This window comes from Apis cerana, linkage group LG1 (genome assembly GCF_029169275.1).
Source record: "Apis cerana isolate GH-2021 linkage group LG1, AcerK_1.0, whole genome shotgun sequence".
NCBI classification, from domain to species: Eukaryota; Metazoa; Arthropoda; class Insecta; order Hymenoptera; family Apidae; genus Apis; species Apis cerana.
Window position 1 is genome coordinate 17,423,602 of NC_083852.1, and position 16,960 is coordinate 17,440,561.

The 16,960-nt window shown below is 24.0% G+C and overlaps 5 protein-coding genes across 14 annotated transcripts; 1 reads left to right on the forward strand and 4 right to left on the reverse strand.

Moving 5' to 3' along the window:
• Window positions 1-457: 457 nt before the first annotated feature.
• LOC107993450 (nascent polypeptide-associated complex subunit alpha) lies at window positions 458-3,149 on the reverse strand. 5 transcript variants are annotated; one of them, XM_017049862.3, is made up of 6 exons: window positions 3,009-3,149; window positions 1,874-2,138; window positions 1,687-1,806; window positions 1,386-1,481; window positions 1,142-1,300; window positions 458-955 (listed from the first exon to the last, which is right to left on the reverse strand). In XM_017049862.3, exons 2-6 carry the CDS (start codon window positions 2,126-2,128, stop codon window positions 941-943), a joined length of 645 nt encoding a protein of 214 aa, XP_016905351.1. In that variant the 5' UTR covers window positions 2,129-2,138; window positions 3,009-3,149; the 3' UTR covers window positions 458-940. The 5 variants fall into 5 exon arrangements, with proteins under 5 accessions (XP_016905351.1, XP_061943235.1, XP_016905352.1 ...); XM_062087251.1 differs by having other exon boundaries at window positions 2,904-3,030; XM_017049863.3 differs by lacking the exon at window positions 3,009-3,149 and adding an exon at window positions 2,702-2,717.
• Window positions 3,125-7,981, reverse strand: LOC107993440 (endoplasmic reticulum junction formation protein lunapark-B). 3 transcript variants are annotated; one of them, XM_062087248.1, is made up of 9 exons: window positions 7,351-7,981; window positions 6,389-6,430; window positions 6,125-6,312; window positions 5,856-6,036; window positions 5,424-5,679; window positions 5,026-5,187; window positions 4,748-4,930; window positions 4,593-4,667; window positions 3,125-3,159 (listed from the first exon to the last, which is right to left on the reverse strand). In XM_062087248.1, the coding sequence occupies exons 1-9, from the start codon at window positions 7,375-7,377 to the stop codon at window positions 3,140-3,142; spliced, it is 1,134 nt and encodes a 377-aa protein (XP_061943232.1). In that variant the 5' UTR covers window positions 7,378-7,981; the 3' UTR covers window positions 3,125-3,139. The 3 variants fall into 3 exon arrangements, with proteins under 3 accessions (XP_061943232.1, XP_061943231.1, XP_061943233.1); XM_062087247.1 differs by lacking the exon at window positions 3,125-3,159 and adding an exon at window positions 3,915-4,528; XM_062087249.1 differs by lacking the exon at window positions 3,125-3,159 and having other exon boundaries at window positions 4,608-4,667; window positions 4,994-5,187.
• Window positions 7,351-9,870, reverse strand: LOC107993444 (malate dehydrogenase, mitochondrial). The gene is made up of 3 exons (XM_017049854.3): window positions 9,275-9,870; window positions 8,745-9,128; window positions 7,351-8,652 (listed from the first exon to the last, which is right to left on the reverse strand). The coding sequence occupies exons 1-3, from the start codon at window positions 9,686-9,688 to the stop codon at window positions 8,278-8,280; spliced, it is 1,173 nt and encodes a 390-aa protein (XP_016905343.1). The 5' UTR covers window positions 9,689-9,870; the 3' UTR covers window positions 7,351-8,277.
• Window positions 8,932-16,925, forward strand: LOC107993441 (N-alpha-acetyltransferase 35, NatC auxiliary subunit). 4 transcript variants are annotated; one of them, XM_017049852.3, is made up of 11 exons: window positions 8,932-9,072; window positions 12,894-12,984; window positions 13,164-13,225; window positions 13,514-14,049; window positions 14,132-14,324; window positions 14,401-14,582; window positions 14,651-14,983; window positions 15,054-15,446; window positions 15,522-15,695; window positions 15,764-15,880; window positions 15,972-16,925. In XM_017049852.3, coding segments are annotated over exons 1-11 (2,223 nt in total). In that variant the 5' UTR covers window positions 8,932-9,071; the 3' UTR covers window positions 16,113-16,925. The 4 variants fall into 4 exon arrangements, with proteins under 4 accessions (XP_016905341.1, XP_061943227.1, XP_016905339.1 ...); XM_062087243.1 differs by having other exon boundaries at window positions 15,770-15,880; XM_017049850.3 differs by having other exon boundaries at window positions 9,026-9,168.
• On the reverse strand, window positions 9,935-12,865 carry LOC133665595 (condensin complex subunit 2-like). The gene is made up of 2 exons (XM_062087245.1): window positions 12,519-12,865; window positions 9,935-12,429 (listed from the first exon to the last, which is right to left on the reverse strand). The coding sequence occupies exon 2, from the start codon at window positions 12,128-12,130 to the stop codon at window positions 10,136-10,138; it is 1,995 nt and encodes a 664-aa protein (XP_061943229.1). The 5' UTR covers window positions 12,131-12,429; window positions 12,519-12,865; the 3' UTR covers window positions 9,935-10,135.
• Window positions 16,926-16,960: the final 35 nt, after the last annotated feature.

Genomic DNA, 16,960 nt, shown 5'->3' on the forward strand with positions numbered 1-16,960 from the left:
AAAAAATTGTCACTTATCTTATATAGATCAATGATTAATTCGAAAAATAAAACTTCGGTAAATATGAAAATATATTAAAACATAATGTAATTATTATTTTAGAGAATTTTAGAGAAAACAAAAATAATTATTTATAAATCTATAAATATTATATTATTATATAATATTATTCTAACAAAACTAATTATATTATATTATTCTGAAATCAACAAACTATCATGAAATTTTTACTTCTCTTTATATTTTTATTAATATAATAATGTTTTTTGATTTTCTGTAATTAATATTTAAAAATTTAGAATTATAAAAATAAAATATTTTATTATATACTTTATTTATGATCTTATATTTAATTTCATTTTCAATCAACTTTTTATATTATGCTAAATGGATAATATTAAGAATGATACTAAAATTGTAAAATTAACATGGGACAAGAAAATAATTACATGTTATCTATTCTGTACTTTTATATTTATGGCAAAAGTATGTAGATGTTTATTTAAGAATGTACAAAAAAATGATTTTATAATATTTCTGATTTTAGCAACTTCAATAATATGATCAAACTCATCTATATTATTGCATAATAATTAATCAATATTTATACGCATTATCTTGCATTTTAGTATTATGTAATACCAATAAAACTAATTTGAAGTTTATAAACTTTATAATGAATTTATCCACAATAACACGCAAATAGTATCCTTAGTGTATTTATTTTTTTCTCATATGAATTATTTATATACATGTAGATTTTTTGAGACAAGCATCACGGTCTCCATGCGAACTCTGGCCTCTCAATATTCGAGTTTAATTCTTTTAATAAAATGAGACAAAAAAAAGATGAAGTTATTCTCGATGACGCAGATGATAAAATAAAATGACGTCGCAGTACGAGCTATGATGTAGCACAACCTATTCTTAAATAGCTTCATCACATTGTCAACTCCTGAAAAAACAAATAATAATTTTTTTAGTTTTCCAAATTATATAAATCCATTTTTATTATATAAAGAATTAATTTTCTAAGATTTTCAACAATATTTTAATTCAATAAATAAATGCAAATCATTTAAATCATTACATAATAATTATATATATATATATGTGTGTGTGTGTGTGTGTAAAAACTTACCATAATAGCATTGACAATATCATTCTGATTATTTTTAAGAGCTTTAATAGCCTTCCCTCGAGATACATTGGCTTGACACATTACTAAATCAATGTCTTTTTCTTCAACACCTGTCTCATCAACTTCTTCTTCTGATTCCTCTTGTATTGGTGCAACAACCTTTCAAAATAAAAAATTATACAATAAGCATGAAATTATAAGATATTATTATTATATTATCTATTGCAATCAAATAATATCTTACCGTTGTACTACCACCAGCTTCAGTTGCTGGAATAACTGGTGGTTCCTTGAACTTCTCAGCTGCTGCAACTTGAGCTTGTTGACTGAGATCCTCAATCTACAAAATGAATAAATAAATCTAATAAACAAAAAATTATAAAATATATACTAAAACAATGTAAAATTATTAAAAACATCAGTCTGCCAAGGAATTTTTCATCAATTGTTCAGCTTAACTATGCGAAACTCTAAACATATCATCATATTTTTTTAAATACTATTCTTGATATATTACTTTAATTTAAATTTTCAAAATTTGTTACCTTAGCTTCACCAAATACTATATAAGTATCTGAAGCTGGATTCTTCAGCACATCAGGTTTATTAATTACAAAAAGAATATTTTTTGATTTACGAATAGTCACTCTGTTAACCCCTTGAACCTATACAAAATAATTACATAATTCATTTATTATTATAATAAAAATGTATTAAATCTATTTCACATACAGGTTTTAATCCTAATTTGCTCATAAGCTTCCTAGCCTTTTTCTCTCCTCGACTTTGTTTTGCTTTGGAAACCATATCAATAGGAAGACCAGTGACAGTTGTTCCTGGGAAACCAACTGTACCACCAGCACCTGCATCATCCAATTCTGGAATAGTATCATCTGAATCTGTATCAGTTCCAGATCCAGTTGCTGCAGCTTCAACCTTAGTAGGTTCAGAGCTTGCAGCTTTATCGAGTTCAGTCAATTCTGGCATATTTCTTAATCTGTAATGAATAATTATGTTAAATATTATATTATTATATTATATTATTATATTATAAATATTATCAATTTGTATTTATGTATTATGTATTATGTATTATACTTTAAAATAGAAATAATTTATAATATATAAATTATAAAATAATTAATATTTCTTGCTTTTGCAAAGAGCATAATTTTCAACAATGTTAATAAATTTGTACTTTAACATAATTCATAAATTAAAACAATAATTGTATAAAAATTAATTGCACATGTTCTATTCCAGGTTAACGAAATCTGCCCCACCTAATATATTCTTGATCGTAGTATGATTTTCAATGAATATGAACGATTTTACAAATGGAGATAAAATAATTATGAAATTGATCAATAAGAAAGACGTTATTACATATAGAGTATTATATATATATATATTTACTAATATAATATATATATAATAATAATAATAATAATAATAATAATAATAATAATTAAACAGAAAGAATAAACACTCATCACATAATGATTGTATCAGACAAATGGATTATTATGGCGCCCACTAAAGTAATCGAAAAATACTTGCAAGAATACAATCGACAATTCCCTTTGTTATTTATGTTTAATTATTACGACAAACTATATTGCATTAATTGTAAGTGATGTTTTTCACTCTTTTTACATTCTTATATAATGTTTTATATTATTATTAAGCACATGAATTTTATGTATAAAAATCGTTGAAGCATAAATATCTCGCACATTCATTGTTAATAATAAATCATTACACGCAAGATGATTTGCACAAAAAGATATGTTTGTTACTTGTCTCTATATATTCACGCTTTTTTAGTATCATTACTGAACGATGCCGAAAAAATCGTTAGATTTACCTCGAACGATAATCCGTCCACGACCGAGCACTATTTTTACCATGTAAACTGAGACCAATTCACACATGTGCGTGAATGAGTACAATTTTGTATTTTTAAGAACACAAAGCGCAAGCAAACAGTTTCTTAAATCAGTATCCGCAATTGGCTGCTGAGAGAAAAAATATCGTTATTTTATAAAATTCATTTATCAAATAGTTTAAATATGTTTAAAAATTATAAGATATATTAAAAAATAATTGATGAAAATTTTTATATATATTTTTATTGAAAAGTATATTTCTTTTAACAATTATCTAAACATTTTTACTTGTCATATTAATACAAATTTGTAATGAAATTTATTTTATATTAAATATAATAAAATTAAATAAATTAATTTTTAAGTACAATTGCAAATAAAAATTTTTAATAACTAGTTGAAATAAATAGAAATCATTTTTAAAATTTTTATTATTTATGTAATTACTGTTTAAATAAGAATTATGTATGTTTCACAAAACAGATCTTTCTTGATATAATGTAACTTGAACTATATTCTTGATAAATGTTAGTAGGACACTAAAAATGTATTACAAAATTATTTAATAAACTAAAAAATTTTACTAGGAAAAAATTTAGTGAAAAAAATAAATACTTTTTTTTTCTCATTTTCATTTCTTACATTTTAGATCATGGATATAAAAAAGAATCCATACCTCCCATAATATATATACATGTGTGTGTGTGTGTGTTATATTATATATTATATATTATATATATAATATATTATATATATAATATATAATAATATATAATATAATATATAATATATATAATATATAATATAAAATCTTAAAATATATGCTATTGTAAAAAAAGGGGGGAGGGGAAGATATTTTCTAATATAAATACTAATGTCCACTATTGATGAGATAAGCAGTCTTGCATAAAATGTATTATTGACTACAATTTTCAATGTGGGCATTTTTGTATATAATATTAAAGATAATTTAAAATTTTTAAAAGAATAAATGGTTTCTAAACATTTTTCAATATATTGTGAAATTTCATAATTTTGCAATGATTGATGAAGCAAAAGCATTCTAAGAGAATTAAAGATATTGACATAACAATATCTTTCCTAAGTACTTGTGATTATTTTGCTTCATTTTATAGTTATGCAAAATTCCAACAAGAAATAGACAAGAATAATTTGGAATGATCTTTCATTCAAATACGAGAATATAGTATTTATGTAACTTTTGTAAATACTATATTACTATCTATTGTCAAATATGATTTTCTTTATTTTCATAAATTTGTTTGTAAGTAATATAGTATTTACATTTTCAATATACCTATATAATTATATGTATACTACAACGCCAATTGTAGTACATTTGATAAGATTTCATGTTGCAAATAATTTCAAAATATATTTTGTTAAGACGAAGATTCGTCAAAATCCATTTTTTCAACGCTTTCTTCATAATTTTGTTCTTCCTTTGTTTCAGGTTTTTCTGGTTCATTTCGCTCCTCTATGATAATAATTATATATTTATAATAATAAAAGAATATTACAGATTAAAACATTTTTCTTACCATATGATTTTTTATTTAATTCAGTAATATGTTCAGCCTCTTCCATTGGTCGTTCAACTACTTCAATATCTGAATCTAAAAATTATTTTCAATTGATAATTTTTTTCTAAAGTTCAAATATATTATTTATATATATATATTTTTTATATTTAAACCTGAATCTGATGGAATTGATTCCGTTCGCGTAAGTTTTATCTGTTCTATATTAGCGTTATTTGATAATTGTTCAGAAGTAGTTGAAGATGGGCTACTAAAACCCACATTACATTCTGGTTTTGGAATGGATGGTTTCTGTTTTCTTGCAGGATTCCAAAAGTTGCAATAACAACATCTGAATCCTACAAAATAAAAATACATATATTTTGAATATTTAATATTTTACTTATTTCTTCATACTTAACTCTTTTTGGCAGATTATGTGACAAATGTTTACCAAAATATTCAAATTCCTCCTTGAGAGCCATTCCATTGTGGGAATCACAATTTCGACAAATTAATGCATATCGATTAGATGGACCATCTCCAACAATATAATCAATTAATCGATCCAAGTGAGTCCTGTGCCGAGGTAATATTGGACGTGGCAAAGGAATTCCTATTATATAATAATATACTTTTTTATTTTTTAATATAATTTCTTAATATATATTATATATATATATATATATATATATATATCATAAATTATTCTCTCTTTCTCATATTCTTTTTATCATATTTTTTATTATTAAAAAATTGTTTTTGATAAATTAAAAGTAAAAGAAAATAATATATATATATATTAAATAAAAAAAAATATAAATTAATAATTTTAATTTTAAAAATACTAACGATAACCTCTAATTGGAGTATTAACTGGTTTAATACCACTCTGAAAGGAGGCATTTGATGGATTTTGAGTGGGAGTTATGCCAACTGGGACAAGGCCAGTGTTAGCGGGTGTACCACTTTGTAGATTTAATGGTTGATTTTGGCTTGTTATTACACGTCTTCTCAATTCTCCAGAAAGAGATACTGGAGATATTATATTGTGTGGAGAACTAGATTGTTGAGGTGTTTCTGTTCGTGATGGCACTTTATAAGTTGGCTATAATAAAAATTTTTTTTACCAAATATTTTATTTTTTTATTCTTTTTAATTTATTAACTAGCTTATTAATATACTAATATATTAATAAAAAATGTTATTATAAATATAATAAATATTTGTAGAAATAATTAAAAAATAAAAAAAAAAATTTTAATATTTTTTTTATATATTTACAGGAGATAATTGATCTGGAGCAAACTTTAATAAAATTTCTTTAGCTTTTTTATATGTTTCAGTTTCTGTAACTTCATCTAAAATTTTCTTTTTTTCTAATTGCATAGTACTTAATTTCTCTTCATTTTCAGAAATTTTACGTTTATAGTACCATGTTACCATCTTTTTTGTAAGTAATATTCTATAATAATAAATATATGTGAATAATTTCTGAATAATTTTATAAAGAAAACAAATATAACATAATATATAATAAAACAGACACTTACAGAATTGGAAAAATTAAAAGTGGAATGATATAGAATATTTGATCATATAGTGATGCAGGAAAAAAATAAAAATAAAAAATGAATGCTGTTATAATATAAAGTATCACACTATATAATATTAGAGTTCCAACAATTTTCTTGTGTTTTTGTTCCGTACTATGTCCATATTTTTCTATTTCTTTAATTTTCTGTTAAACAAAAATATTTGTGATCATTTTGAAATTATTAATATAAATTTAAAAAAAATATATATAAATATTTTACCGCATCAAGATCTTCTAAAATTTCAATTGTTGTTTTCTTTCTCTGAAAAATAAATAAATAAATATATAATATATATATATATATATATATATATATATATATATATATATATATATTTATATAATATTGACTCTATATGCATTTATTAACATGCAAATATATATTAAATTAAAACATAATTCAAATATTAAATTTAAATGAATACAGAATTATAAAGCAAATATGTTCACAGAATGATAATATGAAAGTTTATAGGAAGTTGCATGTATAGCATATTAAATAGCATATTAAATCATTATTATTTATATATTATTATATATATATTATATTATTAATTTTTATCATATTGTATAAGTATATAATAAATTTATAACATTTTTTTTAATAAAAAAATATTTTATAATTGCTTATCATTATATAAATATGTTGATATAATATATTTTAGTTCAGAATTTAAAACAATTAAATAAATTAAACAAAATGTCATTGAATGGTAATTTTGTATTGCATGACAATTCTGCTGAATAAATTATAGATCAAGTGATTGATGATATTCAGTATTATAATTTTTATTGAATTTTTTTTTTAGGTTAATAAACCTATAAAAATTGAAGATTATGGATTATTTAAATACAAAAGTTATAAAATTTATGCTATTATATTTATATAATATAATATGTTATGAAAAATTATAGAAATATTAATATTTAATAAAATTTTATCTAACCTCGAAAATTTATTAATTAACATAATATGTTTAATTTAATTATATTTAATTATAAAAAAAAATTTCAATGCATTCTGTTTAAAAAATTTTGTACTTTTTAAACAAAATATTATACTAATTTAAATATCCTTAATTATATAACAAAAAAAAAAATATAATATGATAGATTGTTAACCTTAATTGAATAATATTAACATTACATTGTATTAATGTTAACATACTGACACACACTTACACGAAATCTTGATAATATGATTCCCATGATATCAAAATTTTAATAAATTGTTCCACAAAGAGACAAATTTTTTAGTTATCGAATATAAAACTGTTTAAACATAAAATGTCAAAATAAAAGATTCACGCAATTTTAAAATAGTCTAGCCGGGCGATCTATGTGCACTCGACCCAAATTTAAATCCCTCTGCGTTTTGTTTTGATATTTATAGATCGAATCATTTATAAACATTCTTTGAACGGCAACACTGTGTGATTTGTCATCATTTTTAGAAAAAGTGAATATTTTATTTTCGCACGAAATATGTATATAAAAATAATGGATGTAATGAATCAACAGATGTCAATAATTCTTTTTTTTCACTTTAAGACGAATAAACCAGTTGATCGTAAAAATATTATCTTCGATTCAAATATTTTACTTATACTGTGTTATATTTTCGCATCCATAGTTCGTATTCATGCCAACAAGCATTAACTAGTCGAAATACCGTTCAGTTTGAAACTCCAAATCAAACTGAGGTTTATACGAACACATGTATATTATGTATAAGTTATTGAATATGATATTTTAAATGAGAAACATCCGTTTCACGCATGAATAAGAAAAAAATATAGATAAATAAAATAGATATTAATAGTAATTTTATTTAGAATTTATTTTTTTTATAAGCATAATTTCTATATTACTTATTATTTTTAAAATAGCTTAAAATAGTTTAAAAAACAATATATAAATAAAATTGTTATATTATCGAATATATACATTTATACTATTTTTTATTATAATTAATATTTAAACTTTATTTATTTAAACTTTATTTATTTAATCATTCATATTAAAGAAGTTAATTTATACCTAACGATAAAATTTTTATTAAATAATGTATTTTATGTACAAAATGATTCATTCTTTGAAAAAATTAATTTATACAGTTTTCAATGTGATATGTCTATTATAATGAACTGCTTTTGTTGCCATTCCAATACATTTATTAATACAAGGAATTGCCTGTTCGACAAGCATTATTTCCGTAGATGACATTTTCGGCAATCCAAAATTTTTTTGTATACCGCCTGGACCGAATTGCAATTCACTCGTAAAATATCGGCACACTGGCAAAACATTTGATCGTACATAAGCAGAAGAAATAATGTTCTTAAAACCACTAAGTCCTCCAGCAAGAGCTAGAATTAATTTGGCAGCTGCTGCTCCATCAGATAATGTTGGACTTTTCAATTCAATATTTGCCATTTCTTTGTCCGCACTACGTAATGATTGTAACAACATATCTTGTTGTGCCTATGAATTTTTAATATTCATATTAAAAAATAGAGTAAACATTTTTTTTAATACAATTGTAAATGACTACATATATGACTATACTTTCATACATTGGTAAACCGATTGATTGGAGTAGCACATGATAAAAGAGGAACAATAGTATTTAAATCTGCACCACCAACCAATGGGACCGATAAAAAGGCAGGGTTTAAATCCAAGAGATTCGCGGTTAATGCTTCCATTCGCATACGATCAAGCGCTGTAGAACCAATAATTCTATCCGGATCCCACCATCCAGCAAGTTTGTAAATTTCTGATACTGTAGGAAGCGTAGCCGTAACTGGTCGAACGAAAACAGCTACCAAAGATTCTGAATTAAATTGTGCCATTTGTTCAGCCATTTCACACACATATGGAGAGACAGCCTCAAATTGAGAAGTGAGATTTAAATTTATATTGGGATTTATCTCATCCATTAATGCAATAATGTTTATCTGGAAATAATATCGAATTCCATGAATTTTAATCTTAATGGTAATAATATCATATCAATAATACATTGTTCATTATTCATTTATAATTATTTATGACTATGATTTTCGAAACATTATGTTATAAAAGTAAAATGATAAAGATATACTTCTTTAAGAGCTTGTTTCAAATGTTTTCTCTTAAAGCATTTTATACGAGTTGACGTATCAATGTGATTAATATCTAAAATTGCATTAGAAAATGAATTTTTTGTGTCTACCACATGTATCTGTTTTATGAGACGAAATTGTTTCAAAAGAAGAGCCGCATACATCAATGATTCGCTGCCTCCTATCATACAAACTTTTATATCACCTTTGCGATCTGGTAGAAAGGAATCATAATCTTTGAATTGAGTTTTAATGTTAACATTCATTTCTTCTTTCGATTTTTGCTCATTTCCTTTATCCTTTACACATTTCGCTTTTTCATCGTCAATCGGCATGTTTGAAATATTTCGATAAAAACGATGTAAAATACATTTCTTGAGAGATTTCAAAAAATATTGTTGTGTTCCAATCATATTTAAATATTTGTCTTATATGAATCATTGACGATAATTTTTTATTATTTTCAAAATGGTAGGATGCGGGAAAGAAGAAAATTCGAAGAATAGGTTACTGACTTGAAAATATTAATTGATTAAAATGTATAAAAAACAATCGAGCGATTTTATACAAATCAAATGCTTTATAAATCTATATGCTAAAAATATAATTTTATTCTGTTTTATTTTTCATTATTGATTCTTCAAATGAATTGATTTAGATTTTTCAATAATTTTTATATTTATTACTTATTTAAGATTTCAATTTTCATAAAAATTGTAGTTACAAATATAAAGATTTCAATGCATATTACATATCATATCTTGTAGTGTTAACGAAAAATAATAACAGAAACCATATAAGAAAAAATAAAAATTAATAAAATTTTTGAATATATAAAAGAGACTTATTTACATGTAAAATTAATTTGTTTCTATAAGAAGATCAGACATATCTGGGAGAGATTGTATTTTTAATGTCTTTTCATTTGCTAAATGTAACAAGGATACAAAAGAAATAGGAAAACTTAAAGCTTCTATATTAGTTTTTGTTAATATATTAGGTAATGTTTTGTAAATTTCACTAAAAGATTTATTTCCTTCAATTTTATCTTCTTCTTGATTTTTTCTATTTTCTTTATTATTAGTCACAGTTAGGCTTTTCCAAATAGATTTTTTTAATTGTCTCATATCTATTCTTTTGGCATATATACTATATGCAATAGATATTTTATTTGTTAATTTAGGAGCAGCTACTAAATTATCTCCAGCAAAAGTCATTTGTGTTTCAATTTCATCATTTTCAATTTCATGATTATGTTCATTTTTATTATTGTCTTCATTTATTTCATAATCATTTTTAAGAACATAAGGACAATAATTTGACATGTCATTTTCATTATCATAATTATAATTCTCTATGTCAGATATATGAGTTACATTTAAATCATCCTTATTTCTAATATTTACATGTATTAATTTATGTAGATATAATTTAACTGCATTTGCAATATTATAATGCATGTCTCGTGGCAATGTCAGTCTTCCTTCTGACCAATCTAATTTGTTACTGTCAAATTTTATAGCTTTACTTATTACAAATTTTGGTATTACTGCTTTTTTAATATTATCATCATAGCATATCTCTATTTCTTTTCTTTTTTTAACTGGCTCTTGTGCACAGGCTGCTATAATTTTTCCTTCTTTAGAATATTTTATGAAATTACTCATTCTCCAATGAGAAGGACCAGCCCAATGTAAATTAGAACTTTTCTGAAGAAAAGAATATTCGGATATTTTATTTGTACTAATATTAGATAAAACTTTACATAAGTCTACAATTTTTTCCACTGGTTTTTGTATCTCAATACATATGTTTGTATTTTCCATTCCATCTTGAATATCTAAATAATTTATATTATCATGGATTATTTCATTATCAGATTGTACAGTAGCATTTAAATTAAATTGAAATTGGTTTTCATTAATTTCATTTGTATTTTCATTTTCATTTTCTTCATTTTCTTCTTCTTTATCATTATCATAAAAATCATTCTGAAATTTAAAATTATTCAGAGGTGGACATATTTCTAACTTAGAAAAATCTTCTATTTTTGAAATAGCTATTTTTGTGTTTTCACTACTTGTTTTATGTTTTACAATATCCACAATAATATCATTGTATAAATGTAAATAATATTTTGAATTTGCATGATTTGACAATATTACTTGATATAATCCATCTGTAGTTTGTAAATCTTTATCTTCCATCATCCACAGTGAAGGTTTCATAATTTCTACAGTTCCTTTTAAACTATCTGCTGTACTAAAAATCTGTCTATTTTTTTTTTTTGTTCTTTTTTTTTGTCTTTGAAAATTATTTATTTGATTTTCTTGCTCATTACTTAAATATTCATTTATATTATCAATTGGATTATCTTGTTTATCTGATGCACCTAGCATCTTCATGATTTCTGTATGAATACCATCTACACGAAACCCATAGATTTTTGTGCTTACATCTAAAGATGTACTGGCTGTTTGTAGATTAGACATATTGTCATCTTCTTTTTTTATCATATAAGACATAAAGTTAATCATTTCAAGGCTAAATGCATTTTTTATATTAATTTTATTTTCAGTGCTAAGTTTTATACATTCACTTATATGATTTTTTACTTGAACTGATGACATTTGAGCTATAAAACCAAGTCCCAAAGACTTTCGTTTATTACTTGTGTTTATATTTTCTATTGATGTTATAGAAGCATTTATTTCAAGACGTCTAGCCAATTTCTCAGCCTCATCATTATTTTCTGGCAAATTAAGAGATAATTCATTATGTACTTGAAAAGATTTTCTTCGCAAAGATGATGAAGAATTTAAAGATAATACTTCCATTGGCTCATCTTTTTCCATTTTGCAAATTTATTAAAATAAAGATCACATACGTATATTCAAAATATTTTTATATATTCACTTAAAAGAAATATTATTTATATATTTCTCCAAAATATTAATAACAAACGTATTAATGTTATGAATAAGTGAATTATGAGTAATATTGAAAATATGAAATATAAAAATTATTTATCATTTAACGAAGTGAAGTTGTTTATAATTTTTTCTAAATCAACTCTCATTAATCGTAACAAAGTATAAAGTTGTTGCAATTCAAGTTGCATTTGTCGGAGTACTTTCAATTCGTCTAAAAGTTCCTGAAAATGATATATTAATACTCATATAAATTTTGAAATTGCAAACAAATATTTTTATAGAAATACAGTGAAATTTTATTTTCACGTACCTTATCTGCCATTTGAAATACAAATTTTTAAAGTAAATACAAGAAAAATGTTTAAAAACATTACATTAACATTACATATCCAATTCTCTGGATCTTCTTTTAAACAACCGAAAATATATACATTCAAATAAGTTTGAATATAAATGTGTTCTTAAAACTATTTTATTTATACGATAATAATCAAATTTTGTTTTTATTTTATATATACATTTTTGTAAATATATTTTATTTAATAAATAAAAGAATAATATATATATGATTTTACGCTTCAATAATAAAGAAAGCTATGTAAATATATAATTTTTATAAGAATTAAAGAAGCTAATCGAAGTTATCTTTTGATAGGAGAATAACGTATTTTTCTATTGTTGGCAGTGCTGTTAAATGTGACAGGTCAATCTGTAAGAATGGCGACTATGGTGGAAGAACAGAATTCGGTTGATATGGGCGAAGATAAGGAATCACAGTAAGTTAAAATATATTAATTGTAATGAAAAAATTATCTACAGTTGATCTAAGATTATATGAAAATATTGAAAAATAAATTTTATGATTATAATTAGGCTAAAGAAAAATAACCTAGCGCATAACATTATTTATGGTTCTTGCGATATTTTTTAATTTTTACATTTATTTACATTGCAGATTCGACCAAGTTACTTACAATTGGGTGGATATTACCCAAGAATTTTTCGATGCCATTACAGGTATTTATTTAGAAACTTATTTTCTTTACAAATTACAAATATTTGCTTTGTAATTTTTATTTTGTTTCCTTTCTTTATATATTTTTTTATTTTGTCATTTTCATATTCATTAAAACGATTTAATTTTAATTTATACATTTATTCTGTACAAATATTATGATTCTATTTAATAAAATGTTGTTGCATTTAAATATCATTACTCATTAAGATTTTTACTTATATTTATTAATGATATAAATTAACAAATAATATTTTATATAATACAAAATATTTTTTTTATTATTATAGAGTTGGAATTGGGTGAACTGTTACGTGATGAGTTATTTGGATTATTTGAAGCCATGTCTGCAATTGAAATGATGGATCCAAAAATGGATGTTGGCATGCTATGCAATAGAGGCAACAGCAAACCTTGTACTTTTACACAAGCCGTTGATTCTGGTGCACTGAAATTGGACAATTTAACACCATCAGAAGTTATAGGAATAATAGATTCAACTTATGCGTGTATAGTGTCTTGGCTTGAAGGCCATAGTTTGGCTCAAACAGTTTTCACTAATCTATACCTTCATCAACCCAGTCAAATAGTGGATAAACCTTTGAAAACTTTTTGTTATGCTGTATATAAAATAATTGAAATAATTAAAGATTGCATTAATAAAGCATTAGTTTTTGAAGAAGAAGATTTCCAGAGTGTTACTTATGGTTATAGATTACAACAAGATATTACAGAACAAAAAATCATATCTATGCTCAGAGAAGTAGAAGATGAATTACCTAGGAAAAGTAGAATAAAACCAATTCATGTAATATCTGAGAAAGAAGTAAGTGTATATTTCAAAACATATTTAATTTTTTGGAATGATTAAAAATGTAAATGATTGTTTAAATTATTATTTCTTTCAGTATAGTGATAGATTAGCACTATATGCCAGAATTAGATTTACTAAATTATTTTATCAGATTTTATCATTAATGGGGAAAAAAGAACAGTTGCAACAAAATCTAAATGATTGTCATACATTGTTATCAAGATGTTCTTATATGATCCAAATCATGATTAAAACAGTAAACAGTGGAGAAAAAGCTGATGAAATATGTAAGTTTCAAAGTTCATAGTTTATCTGAATATATATATATATATATATAAATTATATGTTATGTAAAAATTGTAGCAAATTATCCAAATATTATGGGATTTGATCCTATGGTAAATCAAAGATTATTACCACCGACATTTCCAAGATATACAAAAATAAAACCAAGATTAGAAGCATTAAAATATTTGGATGAATTATTGAATAGGTTTCGAACAGTTACTATGATCACTAATCAGAATGGTTTTCATGCAGCTTTGGTAAGAAAAGATTTATAGTTCATTAGGAATTTTTGGCATAAATTCCAAGTACACTGATTTTTTTTTAGGACTTTTTTTTAGAATTTTCACGACAAAGTCCCTGTATATTATCCAGATCAATGCTGCAAATAGTTTATTTGCCTACAACAAATCGAGTATTTGGCGTGCAAAATTTTGCTGATGTTTTGAAAGATGCAGCACGAAGTTTTATAGCACCTCCAGTACTAATGCCAAAGAGTACATTACTTCAAAATCATCAAGCAAAAGAATATGTTGATAGTTTTATGTCTCATTGTGTAGGCCTTTTTGGCAGTTTATTGCAACTTACTGGTCATAATAGAGCAAGACAAAGAGATAAATTAGCACATTTATTGGACGATTTTGCAATATTGCAAGATGAAGTAAGATTAAGAATGAATTAATGTTATATAATATTTAAGATTTTTTATTGTAATTTCTAAATGTTGATAGGCCGAAAGAGTTGATGGATTTCTACACACTTTGTCATGGAAAAGTGATACACCTAGGTCACATTTAGCTTGTTTTGGAACGTGGATTTTGTATCATACATTACGAGTTATGGTCATGTATTTGTTAAGTGGTTTTGAATTGGAATTATATTCAGTACATGAATATCATTATATATTTTGGTATCTATATGAATTTCTTTATGGATGGCTTGTATCTGCTATCACAAGGGCCAATACATTCTTAATGGAACAGGATGTACATAATGATGCGCACAAAGGCAGAGGTGGTAAAAAAAGTGCAAAAAATAAAAAGAAAAAATCGACATCGAGACCATATAACTTAGAGATATTAATGTATCAAGCTATGCAAAATATATGTGGAGGATATTATAAAGTATATACATGTTTGTTTTTAAAGTGTTATTACTGTATTTATAATTTAATTCTATTTATAAAATTTACTTTATAGGCTTTAGTTGGTTTTCGAATGGATGGTAAAATACCTCTTCCCGAGTCGCCATTTGATTCAGAACGAGTTCGATATGAACATAGGTTATTACCTTTTTCTTCTTTATTGACGCCACCTCCAGTACATTATCAAGAATTCTTAGATATGACTAATGCACAAATGCATAAAAGAAACGTGAGTATAAAGATCCTTTTTATATTTTTTTAACCTAGAATTTGTTTTCTTAACTTTTATTTTCCTAGGAAAAGGTTACTAGTGAAATGCTGTACTTAGCCGGCTGTCGTCATTTTCATCAAGCCAGAAATATGTTGGAACGAGCGTTGTCTCTTTATCCACCAAATGCTAGTACTGTAAATGAGGTAAATAGTTTCCAATTTTTTAATATTTTTATTTATATTTTTATTTAATAAATAACTTATTTTATTTATTATTTGTTGTTTTGATTTGCAGATTAATGATCTGTTAAAAGTGGCAAAAACAAATTTTGTGGTTCTAAAGTTACTTGCAGATGGACATAAAAAGGACTCTAAAGAACCTCCAGTATTTGATTTCTCGTGTCATCAACATTTTCCATTGATAAAACTGATTTAAATCATTTATAATGGCCATCATTTCATGCTATAAATTACATACTATTTATTTTAGCTTTAATCGTGCAAAAATATTTTTGTGTTGTTGACTTTGGATGCCTTTTTTTTTGTCTAATACAATCTTTAAAGCCTTCCCCCCACCTCCCCCTTTTTTGTTTTATTAACAATACATCCTTCATTGTACAAAATGTATTATTTATCGTACATATTTTGTGGATAAATTTCTATGAAAAAATGAAAATGATATTTGTATATAGTTTATTATAAATCGTATGTTTTAAGTGAATTCATGTGAAGATTAAGAATGAATGCGTCGATTGTTTGAAGATAAGGTTCGTGAAATTTACAGATCGTTATGAAATGTAAATAACAAAAGTATAGAATGTATACTCTCGAAATGTTGTATAGTAACACATCAATGAAATTGTTAACAGTTCTTGTTACTGATATCTGCAACATTTTGAATATATATATATATATACACACACACACACACACACACACACACATACATATACACATACATATATCAGCTATACACATTCTGATAACAATCTTTTTTATAATAATATTTGATTAATCAAAACGTGATTTAAGTTGTTTGCGTATATGAATATTATATTCCCTATATTTTAGGAAAACATGGTTTATATGTTATTAAATTCTGTATTGTACAGAAACAAATATTGTAACACTAAATCCAATGTAAACATTAAATTTCAATGTAAAATTAACAACTGAAAGATTAAAATACTTGTAAATCACAAAATTCATGTGAAAGAGTGATGTATGTCTAATAAAAATGATAATCTAATGATGGTATTTAAATAACTTTATCCAATAATTATA

What these genes read in the sequence shown, in the direction of transcription:
- LOC107993450 (XM_062087250.1), bottom strand. Translation starts at nt 2,974, where the DNA reads ATGATACTAAAAAAGCGTGAATATATAGAGACAAGTAACAAACATATC. An exon ending in TTGTGCAAATCATCTTGCGT is followed by an intron (nt 2,139 to 2,903) that starts GTAATGATTTAT and finishes TATTCATTACAG; the next exon opens with ATTAAGAAATATGCCAGAAT. An exon ending in TAGTATTTGGTGAAGCTAAG is followed by an intron (nt 1,482 to 1,686) that starts GTAACAAATTTT and finishes TTCATTTTGTAG; the next exon opens with ATTGAGGATCTCAGTCAACA.
- LOC107993440 (XM_062087247.1), bottom strand. Translation starts at nt 7,377, where the DNA reads ATGGGAATCATATTATCAAGATTTCGT. An exon ending in TTTTAGAAGATCTTGATGCG is followed by an intron (nt 6,313 to 6,388) that starts GTAAAATATTTA and finishes TTTGTTTAACAG; the next exon opens with AAAATTAAAGAAATAGAAAA. An exon ending in ATTAAATAAAAAATCATATG is followed by an intron (nt 4,529 to 4,592) that starts GTAAGAAAAATG and finishes TTATTATCATAG; the next exon opens with AGGAGCGAAATGAACCAGAA.
- LOC107993441 (XM_017049850.3), top strand. An exon ending in ATGTAATATCTGAGAAAGAA is followed by an intron (nt 14,050 to 14,131) that starts GTAAGTGTATAT and finishes TATTTCTTTCAG; the next exon opens with TATAGTGATAGATTAGCACT. An exon ending in AGAAAAAGCTGATGAAATAT is followed by an intron (nt 14,325 to 14,400) that starts GTAAGTTTCAAA and finishes TAAAAATTGTAG; the next exon opens with CAAATTATCCAAATATTATG.
- LOC107993444 (XM_017049854.3), bottom strand. Translation starts at nt 9,688, where the DNA reads ATGATTGGAACACAACAATATTTTTTGAAATCTCTCAAGAAATGTATT. An exon ending in TGAAACAAGCTCTTAAAGAA is followed by an intron (nt 9,129 to 9,274) that starts GTATATCTTTAT and finishes TATTATTTCCAG; the next exon opens with ATAAACATTATTGCATTAAT. An exon ending in CAATCAATCGGTTTACCAAT is followed by an intron (nt 8,653 to 8,744) that starts GTATGAAAGTAT and finishes AAAAATTCATAG; the next exon opens with GCACAACAAGATATGTTGTT.
- LOC133665595 (XM_062087245.1), bottom strand. Translation starts at nt 12,130, where the DNA reads ATGGAAAAAGATGAGCCAATGGAAGTATTATCTTTAAATTCTTCATCA.